The 23560-nt window shown below is 43.5% G+C and overlaps 1 protein-coding gene across 1 annotated transcript in view; it reads right to left on the bottom strand.

Annotated features, from left to right (window-relative positions):
* The window catches only part of cnmd (chondromodulin), a 55601-nt gene that overhangs the window by 31787 nt on the left and 254 nt on the right, over positions 1–23560 (bottom strand). The window contains exons 2-4 of the mRNA XM_078222759.1: positions 23059–23196; positions 6311–6451; positions 4858–4971 (exon numbers count right to left, since the gene is read on the bottom strand). Of these exons, the coding sequence (XP_078078885.1) occupies positions 4858–4971; positions 6311–6451; positions 23059–23196 (393 nt within the window). The remainder of the gene's footprint in view (positions 1–4857; positions 4972–6310; positions 6452–23058; positions 23197–23560) is intronic.

Genomic DNA, 23560 nt, shown 5'->3' on the forward strand with positions numbered 1-23560 from the left:
TGCTGCTGGGATTAACCTGGGCTGGCCTGTCGCCTTGCAGTGTGCACAACACATTAACCTGTCTCTTTATTGCTTGCCACCTCAAGGGGTGTGGGGGACTCCCAATAAAACATAATTAATGGCTGAGCAGGGGGCTGAACATCGGGAAATGGCGGGGGGGGGGAGGAGCTGAGAACCACCACCTGCCCTTGCTGATGACTACCGTTCCTCTTTCTTCACATGACCCCTCAGCCTGCAAAAAAAAAGGCCCACATTACTTACCTGTTTCCTGGGTTCCCCACAATCCCGGAACTCCAGGGTGTGTCCACACAGCAGCAGCCATGGCCTCCTCAGAGTGCTGCTAAGTGCCATAGCTGCTGGCCTCTGACTAGCCAGTAGCTCGTACCAGGCAGAACATCTGCTCCCTGGGCCTTGTTTCCAGGGGAAAGCCCAGTAGACCTTGCCACTGCCTAATTAGCATGTAGTTTCCTGGAAAGAGGCATCACAAGCCTCCCACCAACTCTTCAACTGATAGATGAGACCCCAGATGTCGCAACAAGATTGCAACCTGAATTTCAGTAAGCAGACAATATGAGTAAGAAAACTGTCAAGAAAATAGACTTTTGCAAGTCCGATAATCCTTTCTGAATTTGTGGGATCAGCTCCCAGCTGGGGAATATTCTAATCATCTTTCCCATGTAGGTGTCAAGATACATTTGCTTGGTATTTATGATGGTTTGCATATTTCTTTCCTGGATTAAATCATCTATCCTAATGGGATAAAAACAATTCAGTCAATTATTGACAACTTTGGGCCAATTGACTTGTCACGCTTAAATTCTGCCTAGTTAATCAGTGTACTCTACTGGGGGTGTATATCACATGTAAACCATTCTGTGATGGATTAAAAATAGTAAGCAAGGCTTTTGAGAAAGCTACAGCAATCATGATCATGCCTTAGCTTCAGTACAGAGAGGGGTATTAAGTTCAATATCGGTGAAGAATGTCCAGAGGAAGGGCTACAATAAAATGCCACTAGAGGTTGGAACAGCATAGCAATGGAAGATTTGTGGAAGTCTCCTCACCTTCCACTTCAATGCAGGAAATCTCCTACACTGATGTACCTTTAACCATATGCTTGTCTTGTCCCTGTAGTCACTCATCAATCACAAAAATGTACATATTGACACATATAGATGAATGTACTTTCTTGTCCATCATTGAAGTCGTTTTTGTTTTTGAGTTTTATTAGCTAACATTCCCAACTATATCTAAGTATCCATTTTACAAATTTAGAGTTTGCCGTGCTGGCTAGCCTACCTCCAACCTAAGAGGTCTACGTGTCATAAAGTTTGGGATGTGCCAAAAGTGCCTAATATCTAACCTTACAATATCATAAAGAATTTAATAATATGAATTCCTTGTGACTTGAATTGGATATTGTGGGTGGGAGTTCTGGTCCCGCTCCAAAACTAAAAATTCCTGTCCAAAGTCAACAAACCTTTCAATGGTCCGTCAAATGTTCCGTACCGCCTGCGATGATTCCTGCAGTAGGTGGGTGTGACGTTAGTGTACCTTTAAGAGATTTTTTTTCTAAATCATGTTTTCTGCAGTTGTAAGCAGGCCTTTTTGGTTTCAGTTGTTTTTTTAAATTATGGCACCAGTTTGACTGGAGATGTCCTTTTATTGCTGCCTACATGTGGTTTTTACTGGGATGTTTATGATTCTGCATTGTTGGGAGAAAAAAACTGGTTGGCAGGTCAGGTGACAGTAGTTCTTTCGTTTCAGTTTGAGCTGCTGTTTACTTTTGAGTTTTAGTTTTGGAAGTGGTGAAAAGAAGTCTCTCTCTCCCTGGGTATTGGAAATTCTGCTGGTAATCTGAAAACAAGGTCTTGCCTTTCTGAATGGGGGGAATCTGCTGTTGTGGCTTGCCAAGAGTCCCTGGTGTTTTGGGAAGCTGTTCTGACTTCAAAATGTTCTGAGTCTATCCAGAGAACTGCACAGTTCATCCAAAAGACAATTCCAGTATCACGTGAGCATTAGTCTCTGCTGTATTAAACCTGTTTGAAGGATCATGTTTATGGGATCGGTTTGATTGGGCAGCTCCTACATTTGTTAAGGATTATACATTATCGTGGTTGCTTTGGTGTTGTTTGTAATTGATAGAAGTTATTGCTAATATTCCTACTGTACATGCTAACTATTATTCTGAAATAAACTTTGTTTGATAAAAGCTCCCTAGTGGGTCATTAGAATCATTCCTGAAATGAAACCTATCATGCCTATCCTAGCCAAATTCAAGATGCAAAATTTATGATCCAGGCGGGCTCCATAAAACACTTTGGAGTTTCTGACTCGAACCATAACAGTGGGAGTGAAGAATTTACCCCATCTCTGTTTTGTAAATGCCCTCAAACATTTCTACAGCCTTTTTCAGAGGTGGACTGAGAAACACTTGCCAAAATGAGGCCAGCGACGAATCGTTAAGCTGTTTTATTTCACAGTCCCAGGTTTCAAATGCTGCACAACTGCTCGAGGCTACTGGTGTTTTGGCCAAGTGTGGCCAGCTTGACATCTTATAATTCAGATAAACCCATCAATTTTATTAAAATGCATTTTTTCTCTAATATTTTCCATGCCATTTGTTTGGAATTTCTTTTCAAGATCTCCAATCCAGACCATGGAACATTGAGTTGACACCATGTCAAACATGGTGATCAGAGAACTTTGCAAGAATACAACCAATGTATCCACAATCTTTAATAGATTTTCCAAACTAGATATCTTTTCCTCTGTGAATGGAGTGCATTGGGATATCACAGAGTGCATGTTGGGCACAAAGATTTGTCCTCTCAACCTCTTATTATTTATATTTAAAAAGTTGATTCGGGATAGGGGCCTGGATTTTCACCATTAAGGTGGGTAGCAACGGTCAGGAAGATTCCCAGTTTTAGTGCACCCACAAAGTTGGGATTTTCATTGGGTGGATGTGGATTGCATCAGGCCAACCGAATCAGGAAAGAGGCAGCCACAAGGGCTGCCGAGGTTTGAGGTGGACTGTTTAAATGGCCCTGTTCAGAGCTGCGGGACTTTTTTCCAATTATAAAGAAAAGGTTCCCTAAGCCTCACCCCTCAAACCCACCTCACCCCCAAACACCCTTCATGGCCCTTCATGCCCACAGTGTCAAACATGGCACTTCCATGCTCACTGACCCACTATACACTATATGGAAAACAATTAACCCGAAAGTGACATAGCATTTAAAAAAAAATCTTTTAAAGTACCTAATTCAGTCATCATCTTCCATGTTAAAAATATCTTTTACTACATGGCCATGAAACTGTCAATCATCCAAACCTTTTAAAGTATCAATAAGAGAAACTAAACGCACTTAAAATCTCTTACCCTTACATAAGTAAACATTGTGTAATTGGTAGCAGAGATAACACAGATCAGAGAGCCAGATGTTTTCCCTGGGGCTCTGGTGTTTCAACAGAGTAATGGATTTCTGGGCTCTCAGCCAAGAATGCATAATGAGGCTTGTTGCTTTTCTTAGTTTAAATTAACTGTTTTGTCCTTTATCCCCTTTGTTGTGAAAGTAACCTTTACACTTTCTGTCATGTTTCTCCTACTTCTGGTAGTTTAAAACGATGTCCTTCACACTGCCCCATACTGAGCAGGGACTTCCTTTTGAGCACTGACACCATCACAATGAGAGCTTTGTTCTTTTGACAATGTTAACACAGTTTGAAGAAATTTCTACCTGGTTATTTGAAGGACTTAGGCATCCATTTTCATGCTTATAAAGGTACTAAAATTGGTTATTCTAGTTGTAGGTTGATATAGCAATTCAATATACTACCATAATAAGTTATGATGCTGCATGTCAGAGATATAGCAGCAATCCTGGATAACTGTCCAAAGTGCTTTGAAGCCCCACAGGCCAGGAACTCACATCTGCAGTTCTTTAAAACTTGTCATTTATTTTAAGAAAGCACGTTAAAATTTCAATTAAAATTTTAATTGAACATAGTCCCTCAAATTCCATTTTTGTCCAAAGTCCTTAGCTGTCAGATTACAACGTGCATGGTCAAAAATTAAAGTCTAATTTGACATCACATTCTTGAGATTAAAGCATGTCTGGAGTTCTCATTATTTCAATTTTTTGACCCACTGCAGACATTATTTAAAGGGCCACCTCTTTCCCTGTCTCACCTGAATCTAATTTGCATATCAGTAATTCTGCTAATTAGCCCAGGTGGGCTGGGGCTTCTAATAATAGATAGGAAGGAAGGTGTAATGTATCATAGCTGCTCACTTAAAATAGACTAATTGCTAGGCTGACATATGCAAATTGTTCTGTTTTTAATAAGGCCGTGACAAATATTAAAGACTTCTGCATTGAATTTGTCCTATATGCTCTTAGTAATTACTTTGTCTACTTTAGCAGGCGGATTAACCTATTTGTTTTAGCTCTGCAATGCGACTTCAACCCTTTTATTTGTGCATGCAGCTCTTTCCTTTTTCTTGCCTTCCCACTGGGACAGTAGGTGCATAGACTTCAGATGCTTTTTCTCAGCTGTCCAATCGTATGAATTTCACAGTATCTGGGCAACTAGGCCAGATTCCCTTGTGAATCTGAATGTCATACTCAAGGGGAAAATCTTGCCCTGCAGCAAACTGCATCTCCTGTTGATTGACATAGCAGAGGTCTGGAGAAATTAAGGGCCTGCAAATTATGTATCCACTCGACCGAAAGACACTACAAGCCCCAGTTCCAGATAGCATTAATACATATATTTTCTCCATTTGAAGTTTATGTTACCTGGTTTGTACTGTTCTGAAACCATTAGAAATTAAAAAGATGTAACACCTACAAGCTCAAATGAAATCGCTTCAGTTTTCAGGGTCTCGATATCCGGCAGGTGTGCTTTAGCTTGAGCTTTGATGTAGCACTTCTCTCCTCCAGCAAAGTGAATTCCTGTAATTCCCTGTAACATAGAAATGAGCTAATCTTAGACAATCCATAAGTACGTCTGTACTTCCTCTCTGGTTGCTACAAATCAACAAAAATTCTACATTTACAAATAGTTAATTTTGTTCTGCTGCCATCAACTAAGTAGACATGGCTCAGTGGTAGTGCTCCAAGTCAGAAGGTTGGAGGTTCAAACCCCACTCCAGACACTGGAATGCATATGAGTGCAGTCCTGAGGATGGGATCTTAAACCCAGGTCCTATCTGCCTTTCAGGTGGATGCAAAGAAACATGCCAAGGTACTATTGGAAGAAGAGAAGGGGACTTCTCCCTGGCAACATAGCCAACATTCTCCCTTTAGTTAAAGTCACTGAAAGTGATTATCTAATTATGACTACAATACAGTTTGTGCACAGAATTTGGCTCCCAAGCTTCCTATATTACAACAGCATTCCAAAAGCATTTCATTGAATGTAAAGGCACCTAGGAGCATCCTGAATTCATGTAAAAATGCAAGTTTTTTCTTGTGCATTTTTTTAGTTAGGATCTATTTGGCTCTTTCCAATACACCTTACAATGTATGGAAGACCCGCATTCATCCGGGCTGATCAGGTAGAAGAGTTCTAACCAAAGTAATAAGGAAACAGGTCCAAAACTTTTAAAAACAGAATTACAAAACGCTAATTTTCATTCAGGTTATTCACAGTGAAAAACATGCAGTAAACAGGTGAACTTGTCGTTAATGTCAAAGGCACACCAGATTTGGACTGAAAATGGGAAACAAGAATTCCTGCCCATAGCAAGCAGGAAGCTTAATTAGAATATTACAATTGTGGTCTTATCCCTATTGTAGGATCACCATGCAGGTAACATTAAGCAGAACGTGTGCCATGCAGGGGTCTGCTCACTGAATGAAAAAAAATGGCCAAACCATGCAGTTCCTAAAGGAAATGCTGCAGGGAGCTCCATAATTGCCATAGAAACCATTGCGTAACTAGTTCGTGTGGGACCAGCAAGAGTGTGAATGTTCCTGCCAGCCATACAAAATTTTTGTCAACAGCTGCCATCGCTTTGTGGCTTTCCCCACACACTTTCCTCCCAAGGATCACTTATCCCTCCGTTAAAATCTTGTTTTCTGGCTCAGCTTCCTAATCAATGAGCACTGAGACTCCACCAAACAAATTCAAATGCGGCCTGATTATCAAAATTATTTTATTCAAAAGCAAATAAATGTAATTCCCAATGCACAATTACTATATTACTATTATTGACAATGCCCTTGTTAATAAGCCAGGAACCGGAAGGTATTTAATAACAGGCTGTTCTTCTCAAGATTTAAAACACAGTTTGACTTACTGTCTTAAAATCATGAACTTCCACTGCCTCTTCACTGCCACTTCCAGTTCTGAATGTTTCAAGGTTGTTTTCAGTATCGATTTCCAGAGATCCATCTTTTACTTTTCCATTGATACTCATGCTGTAATGCATGTTGTATATCTATAATCAAATGGACATTGTTATTGCTATCAGCAAATGGTTAAATACTAAATGCAGATCATTTAGGTTCAGTATTCAGGACAAGGTGGGAAGCGAAAGAGGCTAATTTCCTCTTTAGCAGTTGAGCAAGCATAAAGGAAAATGAGGAGTGGCGAGATGTACTGGTTGTCTCCAGAAGGTTTGGGATTCTTTGGCACTCTCATGGATAGAGAAGATAATGAAGCACTCTGTGACCAACCGGGGCATTCGGGAAATCTCTTGATTTCCTGTGTAGCTAATTTGGCTTTGGTCACTGCAGCAGAGCTCTTTCTTGATTTTGCTCTACTGACTGAGATTTTCTCTAAGAGCTCTCTGAAATGGCTCTGAAACCAGCTGCTATTTAGTGTACAAGAGCTACTTAGATTGAGAGTCTCCTTTAGTCTCCTTCGCTAAGTGTGTAAGGAAGCCCTCCATGCACTCCACAACTCCCATTATGCTAGATCAAAGCCTATCTAGGTGGTCAAATGACAAGCAAAAACCCAGATCCTACCAGTTAGACTTCTTTGGTAAGTTAATAAGTAAAAGTTGGACGTGCCAAACAAATTAAGAAGGCCCAACATTGTAAAGTATCTTTTAATGCAACGTGGGATAAAGGCTAACCACTTAATTGTCACATTGACAGAGAGAAAGGCATGTATTATGGGCAATGCATTACATAAAGGTACCATTCATCATTCATCGGATTGCTAGATTAGGTACGCTTGAATATTTTTTACTACTTGTTAAGCTGCCAACTGAATGGCCTCGGGTTTAATACATCAGCAATTCTGATGGAGCAAACATTAATGTAATTAATTCCTTTCTCTGCGTGTTACCATTATCCACCTGTTTTAATTCATTGCAGTTCATCTGTAGCCATCATTTGTGCAAATGGTGACAGAACTGTACAGTTTCTCAGATGAAGTAGTAGATGCTGGCAAGGCTGCCCGCTGCCATTTATCTAAACACAGCATGTCAGAAAATGGCTATTCGCACTGAAGAATAAGTGGGTGGGTGCCAGAGGTGGCGCAATGCCCTTGGAAAATCATCCAATTTTACTTAAGAGCACTGACATGCTGCCTTTGTAAAGAAAAGTGGCACATAAACTAGACCGGATGGCAGTACATTCTGAAATTGAAGGAAAATGTATTAGCTAACAAAATCATTCAATCATTCCTCGCATCAAAAGGTTAGTGCTGTACAAGGATTCAAATTCACTATTGTTCTGAAAACCATTATCCAGATTAATAATCAGGGCAGAATTCTTATTTTTATTTTTGAACATTCATTTAATGTAAAGATGTTCCTTACTATTGTAATCCCTTTCAAAGCATTTTTACAGTTAGAACATTTAGTGTGACATTCATCCAGTTCGTTGTGTTCTTCCAGGGTGTCGCAAGGTAATTACAGGCGAGCAAAGCCATTCACCCTCATTTTGTTTCACCCATTCAGACAGATCCCAATGACAGCTTACTGTATTATCCAATTATTTCTCAAAGGATTCCAGGGTTAACTATTCCACATGTTAACTATTCTTTGAGGTGGATTTTGATTTTGCTCAATGTGTAAAAACGTAAGTGAATCAAATCCACTTACCTCTCTCCCAATTTTTATTTCTATTAATTTAAATGTAAAACAGACTGCTGATTCACCATAACCCATTTTAAGATATCATACAAAGTCAACCTCTATCTCTTTGTATGATGAAAGTCTTCCTAATGTCTTTCTTAAAACTACCTATACTAATGTAAACCTGCGCCTCATTGTTCTATCCTTAAAGTAATATTTTAGGTTAACATTTTCTGGGTACAGTTAAAACCTTCTATCCTATTAATTTCACCTCTTAGGCACCTTTCTGGAGTGATAAGTCCACGTACTTCAATCATTCCTCGCAATCCAGCCGCCTACTCTTTGAATCAGCCTTATTTCAATATTGCCTCCAGCCCCAGAATATTTTCCCTTTAGAATGCAATATTCAATATGCAGCCTGACAAGATCATTATAACATTTGACCATTACTTTTTCTAAACGATATTCTACCATTTTGCTAGAAAGTTCAATATCTTATTAGTTTTTTTGAATACAGTGTTTTGATGTTTTGATCTCTTTCAACTTCATGTTTTGTTATTTTATCACTGTTTGTGTAAGCATGTTAATTTATATTTTTGTGCTCATATGCATCAAATTTTATCTCCAATTGATCTGCCCACTGACAATATCTTGTCCACTCATTAGTCCTAGCACCAACTCAGAGTGCCCCCACCCACCCAAGCCCCATTCATTTCAACTTAACTAATGAATGCTCATTGTCACCTACTCTTCAGCTAGTTCCATATCCATACCTTGAATCCACACAATTAAGTCTAGTTAAAAGCACCATTTGAAAGCCATCATGCCACTGGGTTTACATAATTCACTTGAATAGATGTTTTCTCAAACAATTCCTTAAAGAAATTGAGGCGGTTAATCAGGCAGAACCTCAATTTCTGAATACTGCTGTTACATGGCCTATTAGTGCACAGATGATGCCCAAATATACTTCTGATAATCAGTTCCATTATTTAATATGAAATGAAAGATGGGTGTGTCAGATTTGAGCACCATTTTGAACATAGGAAGCAATTTAACTTATTTTCAACCTTCTGATACATTCAAAGTATCTAATAATGCCCACGTAATGATTATTAGTGCTCTCAAATCTCTCCTGTAGTTTCTTTCTATATTCTCTGGCAAATGCCATCGATCCCAGGAAATCTATTTGCTTTGAGCCTAATTAGCCTCTTTAGGTTTTTTATCTTATTTTTAATAAAGTGTATAATTTTACTCACGGTATATTTGTTTAGAGAGGGCATGCGTTGCTATGTGAATATTTAGAGAAAGCAACCAATCAGAATAGTTAATATTTTATTTCAGTCTGAGTTTGAAACCCATTTCATTGTTTGCAGTTTTTACCTCGAGCTGTTATGGTCCAGAAATATACATTTGAAAATTGTTATGCTTAGCTTCCGTTGCTATGACACCCATCACCATTCTCCACCCGCAAACCCGTATTTTCTCTGATCAACTTCTCTGTAATTTCATGCATCCATTACAGAAAGAGACTTCTTTGTCCTTGTGACAATTGTATTTATTGCTTCCCCCTTTTCTGAATGTTAATTTGTTTGCTGATCCAGTTAGTGTCATGTGTGGTTGCTGATTGGTTTTGGGAATGTATTTATCCTGTATGTTGATGAGTTAACAAATTTCCTCCACCTATTTGCTTTCTTTGTTCCTTCATTTCATTGAATTCATGGTTTTTCAAAATTCTTGGGTTAGAATCATAGAAGCCTACAGTGCAGAAAGAGGCCATTCAGCCCATCGAGTCTGCACCGACCACAATCCCACCCAGGCCCTATCCCGATATATTTACCCACCAATCCCTCTAACCTATGCATCCCGGGACACTAAGGGGCAATTTAGAATGGCCAATCAACCTAGCCCGCACATCTTTGGACTGTGGGAGGAAACCGGAGCACCCAGAGAAAACTCACGCAGACACGAGGAGAATGTGCAAACTCCACACAGACAGTGACCCGAGCCGGGATTTGAACCCAGGTCCCTGGAGCTGTGAAGCAGCAGTGCTAACCACTGTGCTACCGTGCCGCCCACACGGCTACAATAGGAGGCTTAGTGATCAACTAGTGGAGCTCAGGGATAAACAACTGTAACTGGTATGTCTAAGGATGGCAGATCTACAAATAGGATTGATCTCCTATTTTTTGTGTTAATTTCGAGGGAGATGAGGTTAATTTTTAACATTGTATGGAAATCTGAAAGGTCCATTTATCATAATAGTTTTAAACACTAACAGCTGAATATGGAATTTTGGTGGTTAAAGTCAGTTGATAGATGGAAGCATTTTGTTTCAGCCATATTTCAATGCTATTTACTTTAAAATCCCATTTACAATCATTACCTATTATTTAACTGCTTCATAACAGTTCAAAACAGAGATAAATCTGAGGCTAGAAATGTTGTGAGAATATTAGTAATCAGAAAATTCCCAACTGTTCTCAAATATTGGGCCTAATTTTACCAGTGCGTCACGCCCGCTTTCGGGCGTGAAAACTTGGTAAAGTCGGGCGTGAGACGATTAGCGCGATCCACGCTTGTGTCCGCGCAGATGCCTACTTTACCAAGGCCCAGAAAATGGCCGCGATCCGAACCATGCCCGAAATGGGTGTGACGTCAATTTAAATGCATTTGCATGCATTTAAATTGACTTAATGAGCTGGACGCCCAATCTTACCGGCATTTCCCCCTTTACCGTCGTGTTCGCCCGTCCAGATTCGGCGCAAAACAGACATGCTCAGCAAAGGTCTGTTTAGGGTGCTCCAGCTTCTGAAGAGGTAAGTTCAGAGCTTCCGGCGGCTCTCTGACTCAGATCGGTGGTGGGGGGAGGGGGGTGGGTTGGGTGGGGAGGAAGGTGGGCCAGATCATTCTCTGATTGGGGGGGGAGGGAGGAGAAGGGAAGCCAGATTGTTCTCTGGTGGGGGAGGAGGGAGGCCAGATGGTTCTCTGGTGGTGGTGGGAGGGGGAAGGCCTGATCATTCTCTGGTGGGGGGGAGGGAAGCCAGATGGTTCTCTGGTGCGGGGGGGGGGGGGGGGAGGAGGGGGGAGGCCCGATCATTCTCTGGTGGGGGGGGGGAGGGAGGCTAGAAGGTTCTCTGGTGGGGAAAGGAGGAGGGAGGCGGGCCAGATCATTTTCTGGTGGGGGGGGCGGGGGCGGGGGAGGAGGAGGAGGTGGTCAGATGTATCTCTGGTGGGGGGGAGGGGGGAGGCCTGATCATTCTCTGGTAGGGGGGAGGAGGGAGGCCAGATGGTTCTCTGGTGGGGGGAAGAGGAGGAGGCCAGATGGATCTCTTGTGGTGGGGGGGGGGGGGGGGGGGGGGGCTGGAGGGAGAGGGTGGGAAAGGGAAAGGGAGGTGGGCCAGATCGTTCTCTGGCAGGGAGGCAGTGACAGGGGGGTCCGCTGCCACTCTGCGGGTGATCGGTGTGGGGGGAGGGGGGCCCACTGCCGCTCTGCAGGCAATCGGTGGAGGGGAAAAGGGGGCAGGGGGTCACGATCGGTCTGGGTAGCGGGGGGGTGGGTGGATAAGGGGGACACTTATGTTGTGCGGGTGGGGCAATGTCTGTGGGGGCCATCGTTCCCACCTTTTGCTCCCGGGCCGCTTTATCCACTTTTTGCAGCCTGGGAGCGATGTGACGGGCACGTTTTTCAAATTTCTTTCTCACTGCACATGCGCAGTTCAAAGCTCTGATCAGAGCTGCAGCGTTTCGGGCGCGATAAGCCCCATCCACAGCGCGATTCAGACTCGCAATTTTATTTCAGGCTAAGTGCGTATGGGGGCGCCTGAGAACAATTTTCCAGGTCGGATCTGAATTGCGCCCAGATTCAGCACTTAGAATCAAAATGGTAATATTTGGCCCATTGAATTGTTGTTTGTAAAAGATAATCTGCATTAGAATGCAAACATAATCTAAATACATCAATAACTGAGATCAAGTTATAAAAGTCAAATAGAAATAATAGTAATTAGATATAATTCAAAAATGTGTTCATCACAAATTCTTACCAGAAGTGTCTTTACTGAAATAGAAAGCTAATTCAGCTTAAGAACAACAACAAAGAACAATAACCCCTTTTAATTTAGTCAACAATCTCAGGCTGCTTTGTCAGAGCCTGAAGATTTGATATTTAGCCACATGTGAGATAATAGGACAGATGAGCAAAGGTTTGGTCAAAGAGATTGGTTTTAAGACTTGTCCTAAAGGAAGGAAGCAAGGTGGAGAGATGTACACTGAAAACTTCCAACCTCATCCGCGGCTGGGATTCTCCAGTGCCGCTGCAGTGAATGGAGTTTTGGCTGAGTGCCAAATTCTCCATTCTCGCTGGCAGCAGGGCAGTCATGGACAACATTGGAGAATCCTGTTCATGGGGAATGAATTCCAAATACTAAGAGAGTCCTCAAGTAAGTTACTAAAGAAAGTAATTGAAGCAAATATAAAGAAGTTTCAAGAGACAATTTGATATGTTGGTGTAGTCAGTAGGACTGAAGAATCTGGAGAAAATAGCGAGAAGTTGAGACAAATCTCTGGAAATGGAACGAGCGCGTTAGTTCAAATAGGCTGTTCCTATAACTTCTAATGTTCCAAATGCGATTACTATAATCATCATTAAGAAGAATCAGACTTTGCATTTAAAACAAATTAGGCTTGGGAATTAATAGATGTCACTGATGAACCCTGCAATTGTTGCCCATCCCTTGTTTCCACAAAGAAGGTATTGTTGGCCTTTTATTTTGGGCCATGCGTAATATCTAAATACAAGTGATTGGTTTAATCAATCATGTTGGTATGTTTCGGGAGTCACATATAGATCAGAAGAAGTAAAGATGGCAGTTTCCTTTTCTAAAAGACATTAGTGAAGCAGTTGTTTTTAGCATCCAATAGCAAGCATCATGTTCACTTTTATTGATATCAGCCTCCCCAGGGGGCCTCAATGACCTCCGGTTCTACCGGCAAGGCCATCGCAACTGTAACCCGTTCGTGGGGGCCAGGTGTTCTCCTCATTGGTAAGAACCTCTCCCGGCGATGCCACAAAGATAATTGAGCCCAGACGATTGCTTCCTGGGCTCATTAAATCCAATGGAAATTCTGTTTTAGCGGAAATAAATTATTCAGCCTCTTGCTGGAAATGGGGCAAGACATCGGGGACAAACCTGATTTCACTGCTCTCGCGCAATTTCACCGGCTTGCCCCCGCTCATCAGCTGGTAAAATCGTGGCCTGTGTGTCATCCTCACCACTTGCTTTCCAACCTATTTTTGTGTCATCCGCAAACTTGGTAATAATACATTCACTTCCCTTGTCTAAGTCATTAATATATATTGCAAATAATTGTGGCCCCAGCAATGATCTCTGTGACACTCCAATAGTTGCAGGTTGCCATCCTGAAAATTCCCCTCTTATCCCAGCTCTCTGTCTTCTATTAGTTAGCCAATCCTCTATCCATGCTAATATACTGCCCCCAACACCATGAGCTTTTTATCTTATCCGGATATTTTTAATTCAAGGGCAGTACCTTGTTGAATGCTTTTTGGAAACAGACGAGCCAAATTTCATATAAAAGAGCCAATTGGAAGCTAAGAAAAGCTGGTGGCTGGAACAAATTTTAAAACATAAGTAACTTACCTCAGCAGATCCTTTTCCTCTAACACAAAGAAAATGGCAACTTCATGCTTGTTTGTTTATTCAAAAATGCTGAATCTTTAGCATCCCTTAGTACAGAACAATTGAAAACTGGAGCTGGACAGGTCGAGTTAAAATTGCCCAGTAGAGTGAAGATCGAGCAGTTGGTCGAACATTTGGATCCCATGTTTCCAGTAGAACAGTTACATTTCAAACTCAACCACAACTCCAAATCCCCTCCCCTAACCAATTTTAAGCTGGAATTTCAGAAGAACTGAGAGAGCAAAGGATCAAGAAAGGGAAGAGAATTCCAGTTCTGAAAATTGGAAATGGAGCAGTTCAAAGGCAGAGAGAGAACAGACACTTGGAAGCGGTTAAGGAAAAATCTCTGTCTACCTAGCAGCACCCCTTATCACTCTAAAATGGAACCCTGTCTGAGGCCCTCAAGTATGCCAAGATTCATTCCCAGATTTAAAGAGAGTGATATGGAGTCATTTTCTGACACTTCAGAAAGCTGCAGGACAGCTAAAATACCTCTCAGATATCTGGATATTTTAAATTTGAGGGCAGTTGTCAGGGAAAGCCCAAAAGGGCTACTTCATACTGCCTCTTGATGAGTGCCTGAATTATGAGCAGCCCAAGGTTGGCATCCTAAGTGCCTCCAAGTCAGTCTGGAAGGCATACCACCAGCAATTCCAGAACACCCATAAGAAGCCAACCCAAACCTAAATCAAGATTGAATGGCTGAAACAAAGTGTGTTCGACCGATGGATAAGATTCTCAAATATCACACACACCTGTGAGGGGCTGCGTGAGCTATTTCTGTTGGAGGAATTCAAACATTGCCGATGCACCAACCTGCAAATACACCTAAAGGAGCAGAGAATCCTCATAGCCAGGGATGCAGCAGACAGCTATCATCTCACCCATAGGCCTATAAACTCAGGCAGGCCCTTTCTACAGCATAGCCATGAGCATTGAAAAATAAGCAGGGAGATCTTGATCAGAAAACCCCCTCACCCAGAAAATAAAGCACGAAAGAGGATGTGAGATGACCCCAGGCAGCCCAGAAGGATGAGTTGCAGAGGCCGGTGTGTTCTCACTGCAACAAGTAGGATGTTCCAGATATGAATGCTGGAAATTGAAAGGTGAGCCAGTTGGCCCAATAGGGGTCCATATGAGTAGTATACCAAAGGACGCCCCATTGGGTAGTGCAGCAGAACATGCAGACTCGAGCAATAGAAACTTACGCTTTGGAGAGCACAGCCTAATGTATAGCTGGACTGGACAAAATTCCTGGAACCTTTCGGAGTTTTGTCCTGCCAGGAACAATGTCTCCGTACTGCTCTGGGACACAGTTCGACATGATTTTTGGGTCCAGTGACAATGGGAATTGTCACCAAAACTGCCGGTGACCAGAATTGATTTCCTATTCGGGAATGATTTGGAACAAGGTGGTCACCACCCCTATAGTTTACACCAGCTGAATGAAGAAAGAGGAACTGTGCAGGACATCCGGAGATATTTGCCAGCTGTGTGGTGAGCCAATCCCAGGCTTGGCGGGCAGTCAGCAAAGGGCCAGAAACCCCGCATCCAGAAGTCAGGCTGGCAGAAACTTTCTTTCGAAACCTGACTGAAGGGGAGGAAGTGCTCAGCCAAACCTTCCTGACTGCAACCCAGCAGGTGGATCCTGAAGTCCTGCTCGGAAATACAAAGCCACCCTGGCCCCAAAGTATGGCTACCTATGAGGTGTAGTAGTAATGCGGAAGTGAAGACCCCTCAGGGGGCTGGTGGAAGAAGAGTGGGCAGTGCCCCACCAGATTGTCCTACCCCCAGCATACCATCAGGGAATTCTAAGAACTGCCCATCGTCATCCCGATGGTTGGACATGTGGGCACCCATAAAACTTCAGCCTGGTTCAGTAGGCACGTTCACTGGCCACGCCTGCAGTCCAATGTTGCAGAATAATGCAAAACCTACTACGCCAACCAGGTTGCAGGGAAACCCCAAGTTGCTATGAGACCAGCCTCCTTCCAGCCCATCCCAGCATACGGTGAACGCTTTGAATACTGGTAGATTGTGTGGGCCCTTTACCCAGAAACAAGACAAGTTATCAAATACCGCCTGACCATAACAGGTCTAGCCATCAGGTTCCCAAAAGCTTTTCCACTCCGGAAGATCACAGCCAAAGCCGTGAGTGAAGGACTAATTCAGTTGTTCACCTGGTATGACCTGCCGAGATCGCTTCAATCTTCCAGTCCCAAGTGTTCCAGGGAGTTACGTACATCTTAGGTATAATCCCGTTGAAGTCCTCAGCATATGACCCTCAGTCCGAGGGAGTGGTAGATTAACATCAGCAAACTCTGAAAACCATGATTAGGGCCTACTGCAGTAAATATTCCCATGATCGGAATAAAAGCTTGGACTTCCTGTTGTCCGTCACTCAGGACTCCTCGAATAAATCCACTGGCTTCACTCCCTTCAAACTAATTTACAGGCATGAGGTGCAAAGTGCCTAAGGCTGCTAAAGGAGAAATGCCTGGAATCCAAGGAGGATGCTTCCATGTTGGAATGTGTCTCCAACTTCCAGGAAAGACTTTTCACTGCCTGTGCAATGGCTAAGGAGTATCTGAAAGCTTGCCTGCAGGCAATGAAAAGGCATGCAGACAGACCAGGCCCAAATTCTCCAACCTGGAGACCAAGGCCCAGTGCTATTGCCCTTACTCACTGACATTTCCCAAGCCACGTTCAGTAGTCCTTTTCGGGTAGCAAAAAAGATTAGCCAAGTAAACTACCTGATCCACATCTCAGATAGGGGAAAGCAACACTGGCTATGCCACCATAGCCTTTTAAGAAGGTATTATAGCTGGAAGCCCAGGCAACCCATGGGAATTTGCCAGGGGGTGGAAGAATTTGAGGACAGCCCGGGGGAATTCATCTCCAGGCTGGCAAATACAGGGATGTTGGAGGACCTAAATGCTCAATTAGCCCACTTGATCCAGGAAGGGAGGATGTGACAGCCCGCTACAACAGGAACTAGCCCAGGTGTACTACCCTAGCAGTCCACGACATGGATGTGGGAGACACCCCATCAATTAAACATCACCCCGACTGGCTGAGCCCCAACAAGCTGGCTCAGGTCTAACAGGAAATCCAGTGCGCTGGACAGCAACATCAGTGAACCTAGCCTGGGTAACTGGAGCTCTCCCATTGTGCTCGTCCTGAAGCCAGATGGGTCAAAATGGCATTGCATTGATTACTGGAAAGTCAAAGTGGTAACCAAGGTCCAACTCTACCCAATTCCCTGTCTTGAGGATTGCATAGACAGGATGGGTCAGTTGGCCTATCTGATCAAGATTCACTTTTTAAAGAAGTATTGGCAAATCCTATGACCCCCAGGAGCAAGAGAAATATCTGCATTTGTCACCTCAAATGCTCTGTACTGTAGCCGACTAGCTATAGTTTAATACAAAATGACCAAGCAAAGAAAAGGACACCACTCTGGTCTGATGGGAAATATGGCTAATTTCAGAACTAAGAGTTTTAACTCCAGGCTGTGAGTTTGTGACCTACAACAACATGGTGACCTCAACAAATGTCTTTGATTTAGAATCATAGAGGTTTACAGCATGGAAACAGGCCCTTCTGCCCAACTTGTCCATGCCGCCCTTATTTGTTTTTAAACCCCTAAGCTAATCACAATTGCCCGCATTTGGCCCATGTCCCTTTATACCCATCGTACCCATGTAACTATCTAATTGCTTTTTAAAAGATAAAATTGTACCCGCCTCTACTACTACCTCTTGCAGCTTGTTCCAGACACTCACCACCCTCTGTGTGAAGAAATTGCCCCTCTGGACACTTTTGTATCTCTCCCCTCTCACCTTAAACCTATGCCCTCTAGTTTTAGACTCCCCTACCTTTGGGAAAAGATATTGACTATCTACCTTGTCTATGCCCCTCATTATTTTATAGACCTCTATAAGGTCACCCCTCAGCCTCCTACGCTCCAGAGAAAAAAGTCCCAGTCTATTCAGCCTCTCCTTATAACTCAATCCAACAAGTCCCGGTAGCATCCTAGTAAATCTTTTCTGCACTCTTTCTAGTTTAATAATATCTTTTCTATAATGGGGTGACCAGAATTGCACACAGTATTCCAAGTATGGCCTTACCAATGTCTTGTACAACTTCAACAAGATGTCCTAACTCCTTGTATTCAATGTTTGACCGATGAAACCAAGCATGCTGAATGCCTTCTTCACCACTCTGTCCACCTGTGACTCCACTTTCAAGGAGCTATGAACAAGTACCCCTAGATTGATAAAGTCAGCATGATACTGGACAGGATGGAAAGCAATACATATCACCGCGAATAAACTCATTCTAATCAATCAAATGGACATGAGCCAGATACAAAACTGAGATAGAAAGACTGAGGACACTTTTCTCTAAGGTCAGGCAGCCTGCAATAAACTAACTTAAACAATATACACATGGTCAGTACCTACATGTGGAAATGCATGTTTTTAAGTCAGGCTCAGAGGACAGGACTGAAGTTTCTGAAGCAGAATTGGAAGAAGAACCACAGATGCAAGAAGGAGGAAACCTAAGGTTTTAAGCTTCGTGAAGTCTGATCCCTCTCCGTGGCTGTCCAGCACGGGTGGTAGAGACGCCCCTACAGGTTCATTAGATAAATATTAATAGTTTAAAATTCATGCTTATATACTTAGAAGGGAAAGAAGCATTTACTTGTGATACAGTGTAAGACAATCAGTCTTGTAGCAGTCATAAGTTGTTAATGTTCTTTTATATTTTCCCAATAAAGATTTGATTAAAGATAAAGATTGGTGAAGACAAATGTAGGTCCCTTACAGTCAGAAACAGGGGAATTTATAATGGGAACAAAGAAATGGTTGACCAACTAAATACGTACTTTGGTTCTGTATTCACAAAGAAGGACACAAATGACATACCAGAAATGTTGGGGAACACAGGGTTTAGTGCGAGGCAGGAAGTGAAGGAAACCAGTATTAGTAGAGAAATGGTGTCAGGGAAATTGATGGAATTGAAGGCTGATAAATCCACACAGCCTAATAATCTACATCCCAGCATACTCAAAGAAGTGGCCTGAGAAACAGTGGGTGCATTGGTGGTCAACTTCCAAGACTCTGGAACAGTGCCTACAGATTGAAGGGTAGTTAATGTAACCCCACTATTTAAAAGGGGAGGTAGAGAGATAACAGGGGATTATAGACTAGTCAGCCTGACGTCGGTAGTGGGGAAAATTCTAGAGTCTATTATCAAGAATTTTATAGCAGAGCATTGGAAAACAGATGCAGAATCAGACAGAGTCAGCAGGGATTTGACATGCTTGTCAAATCTACAGGAATTCTTTGAGAATGTAACTAATAAAGATGATGAAGTGGAGCCAGTGCATGTGGTTTATTTGGACTTTCAGAACGCTTACAACAAAGTCCCACATAAGAGATCAGTGTGTAAAATAAAAGCACATGGGTTTTGGGTCATGTACTGAGATGGATACAAAACTGGTTGGCAGACAGGAAACGAAGAGTAGGAATAAACAGATCATTTCCAAATGACAGGCAGTGATCAGTGCTGGGACCCCAGCTATTCACTATATATATTAATTATTTAGATGAGGGACGTAAATACGATATCTCCAAATTTGCAGATGACACACAGTTGGGTGGGCGGTTGAGCTGTGAGGAGGATGCAGAGATGCTTCAGTGTGATTTGGATAAGCTGAGTGCAGATACAGTATAATGTGGATAAATGTGAGGTTATCCACTTTGGTAGCAAAAATAGGAAGACAAATTATTATCTGAATAGCTATAAACTGAGAGAAGAGAATGTGCAATGAGACGTGGGTGCCCTTGTAAACCACTGAAGGTAAGTATGCAGGTGCAGCAGGTAGTAAGAGTGTAAATGGTATGTTGACCTTCATAGCAAGAGGATTCAAGTACAGGAGCAGGCATGGCTTGCTGCAATTGTACAGGGCCTTGGTAAGGCCACTCCCAAATATTGGGCAGAATTTTATCGCCGCTTTACGCTCGTTTTGTGGCAGGAAAATGCCCTAAAATCAGGCATTAAGCGGCAAGCGCGAATGGCGCCGGTTTTCCGACCAGTGCGATTTTACGACACCTGGATTTCCGGCACGGTCAGTCTCTTGGCGGAAACGGGCGAGAGGCTGGTTAATTTATTAAAAGAGGGTTTTCAATGTGTTTAGTGAGCCTGGCGCTGAATCATCCGGGCTCGCTTGCCTTTATGGCCTTGCCGGGAGAGGTTCTCTCCAGCGAGGAAAACACCTGTTCCCCATGAACCAGGTATTTTTGTGTTGGCCTCAATGATAGAACTGGAGGCCATTGGGGTCCCCCGAGGAGGCTGAGGGCAAGGTGGGAGTGAGGCAATGCCCACTGGGCAGCGCCAGGGGGTGAGGACGATGGGGGGGGGTTGGGCCTGAGGCAGCAGTGCCAGGAGGTAGGGCCTGTTGGTGGGCAGGCCTGTGGGAGCAGTGCTGGAGCAGGGCCTGTGGGTGGGGGGAACAGTGGAGGGCAGTGCGGGGGCAGGGGCCTGTGGGTGGGGCCAATGGGGCGGGGCCTGTGGGGTGGAGGGGGGCCCGCTGCCACTCTGCATGCGATCGGTGTGGGAGGGAGGGGGTCCGTGATGGTGTGGTCTGGGTGGTGGGGGTGACAGAGGCTGCATCTCGGGCTGCAGGCCCCCGTGATTGTGGTGGGGGGAGGGTGCTACTTGAGGCTGCCTTCAGTAGCAGGGGCATGACAGCTCTCTGTCTGTCAGACTCCTGCTACTGTTAATGCACTTGTGCAGCATCAGAAGTCTGCACATGCGCAATGCCTCCCTCTATAGGCTGTCTGGTGACTTAAGCCCTGTCCACAGCCTTCTGAAGTGGGAAACGGACTCTCCCAAATTTTTAAAGACAGAGTGCATAAGATTGGGCCTGAAAACGCACCCAAAAAACTGATCTGGAACTCCCCCAATTTCACGCCACCCGACACTTAAAAAAAATCTCGTAAAATTCCACCCATGGTGTGAAGTCTTGGTCTCCTTATCTTGCTATAGAGAGGACACGGTGAAGGTTTACCGGATTGATTCCTGGGCTGGTGGCATTGATGTATGAGGAGAGATTGAGTAGGTTAGGATAACATTCGCTGAAATTCAGAAGAATGAAGTGGGGGAAATCTCAGAGAAACCTATAAAATTCTAACAGGAGTAGAAAGGGTAGATGCAGGAAGCATGTATCTGATGGTGGCGGGGGGGGTGGTTCAGAACCAGGGGTCATAGTTTAAGGGTAAGGGGTAAACTTTTAGGACTTAGATGAAGAGAAATTTCTTCACCCAGAGAGTGGTAAGCCTGTGGAATTCACTACCACAGGAAGCATTTGAGGCCAAAACATTGTATGTTTTCAAGAAAGAGCTAGACATAGCTCTTTGTGGTGGACGGTGTCAAAGGATATGTGGGAGAAGGTGGGGTCAGGCTATTGATTTGGATGATCAACTGTAATCATACTGAATTGCAGAGCAGACTCGAAGGGCCTCCTCCTGCTCCTATTTTGTATGTTTCTATGTAATAAGAATGAACTAAAGGAACAAATAAACTAGAAAAAAATCAGAAAGCTTAAACCACATGAGAGGGAAAAGGTCTCATGGACAACTTTTAATCGGGGTAAGCACTGAGTGGTCAGTGGATGAGATAGATGCCTTGCCTGTCTGATAGTTTTCAGTGAGAGGCCCAAACCTGGCCCGAGCTTCCTTCAAGAGCCATTGGTGAGGCCACTCAGTCCTTGGTACCAACTGACAGAGACCGACTGACTCAGGCTCACACACTAGACATGGAAATGGCACCAGAATTGATCATAGAGCTATTGACTCAAGAGTTATTATGGCCCACAAGTCCACACTGGCTCCCTGTCTAGAAATCCACTCAATCCCATTCCCTGTTCTATTCCGCAATCCTGAAAATCATTTCCCTCCACAGCTCATCACATTTCCTACTGTAATCTTATTCTTCTCCAACTGTTCTGGATAGGACTCTCATTTAAAAATTTAATAAGGTTACTATCTATTTCCAGTGGGTGGGTGGGCTAGTCTTGTGTGGCCAACAGGCAGATTTTTTGTTCAATTTTCTAGTACCAGCTGCCTTGCTTTTCAACACAAACAGAATAGACAACAATTGAAAATCATCCTCCTGATTGAGGTACGAACCAATAACCCTTCATTTCCATTGGTTTTCAGACTGTGTGACCCATAAGAGGGAATATAGTCAGTTATTTAGATGAATTAATATGTATTTTCCCCCAACAGTACAAAATGGCTGTCCTTAAGCACTCATGACTGCTCATCTCTCACCCAGTGGAAAATTTGAACTGATAGATTGCCTCTGCAGCGCCAACAGAGCAGCCTCTCTTCCTCTCATCAGTGGAATGCCATACTATAAAGACAGCCTTGTCCTGAACTGCATTTCCAGATTCCTGACTAGGAGGAACAGCGGCTTTGGCTCAAAAGAGTCTTTTCACAGACTGTTGAAAATCCACGTTTACCTCGAATGACCAAGAATAAACATCACGGAGAGTATTCCTATCCTAGTATTAGTCTATTACAAAATAGCCATCGTCTGTGACCGGGGTGGGCAGTGTTGGGGCTGTTAGCTTGAGCAAGAATATGCTCCAATATATACATTTTTACAGAACTCTTGCTAACAAATGAGAGCAGATGCAGGGGCAGAAAACACTTGTCTCTCTTCAATTCTTTAAAGAAAACCTTGACCATCAATTTGCTCCAATGTGTTGGTATTTCGTGTTAATTTTCCACATTTCAACGCTTCTCACTTCTATTCACACGACTCTGGTCAAAAGTCAGCTGTCATTGTGCAGAGGGGTTAGGGTGGGTGCGGGGAAGGCAGGGGGATGGAAGCAGGGGAATGGCACTAAGCCATGCTGGGGAACCTGGACAGACACGATGGGTCAAATGGCCTGCGATTCTTTCCTATCTGCGCATCACGATGAAGACCTCCCGGGATCTTGCAAAGAACTAGCGGCCATCCCAATTCCTACTTTGCAAATTTAGCGGGGCAGTTGGGATTTTGGCAGCACGTTGCAATTTTCCGGAGTAGACAGTGGCAGCAGACAGTGAAGTTGCACAGGGAGGCGATTCTGTGCAATGAATGAAAAGGTGCCACACCAGCCGGCCCTAGTGAAGCCAGGAGACCATCAAACTTCCCCCAGACGCACTGAGCGCTGTCACGACAGGCGTTCACCCAGCTAACATGCTTTTGAAGAGGGGTGGGGGATAATTTAATAAAATATTGGGGGGATGCGCTGCTTACATTTTTGTCGTTGATCTTCCAGAAGTAAAAAGCTCCAATGGCTCCGAGGATGAGCAGAGCAGCCCCCGTGATGAGAACTATGGCGCCGATCTTCAGCAGGCGGCTGCTGCCGGAGGGTTTGACAGCCAGGGCGTAAGCCTTAAAAACATACAGAGCAACTCTTAAACAGCAGACATCTCAAAACAAAGATCCCATCCCGTAACACATCCAACACAGCGAAACTAAACTCCGCACCGTTACACCGCTCCTGTCTATTGGGGCCATGAACTTTGGAAAGAAGCAGATTTCATTAGAAACTGACCAGGAGAAAGAAATCAAAAGTTTCTGGAGAGAACTTATATTGGACCGAACCCCATTCAGTTCAATGGCACCTGCTGGGTAAAAAAGTATGTTCTTCTGACTGTTATCCTTTCATTACCACTTGTACGGATCCCCAGCGCTACCCGCTTTGGCTGCTGTAAGGTCAATTATTTTGGAAAACTTCGAAAATGGACATCTGCCA

Source organism: Mustelus asterias, chromosome 10, assembly GCF_964213995.1.
Source record: "Mustelus asterias chromosome 10, sMusAst1.hap1.1, whole genome shotgun sequence".
Lineage (NCBI taxonomy): Eukaryota > Metazoa > Chordata > Chondrichthyes > Carcharhiniformes > Triakidae > Mustelus > Mustelus asterias.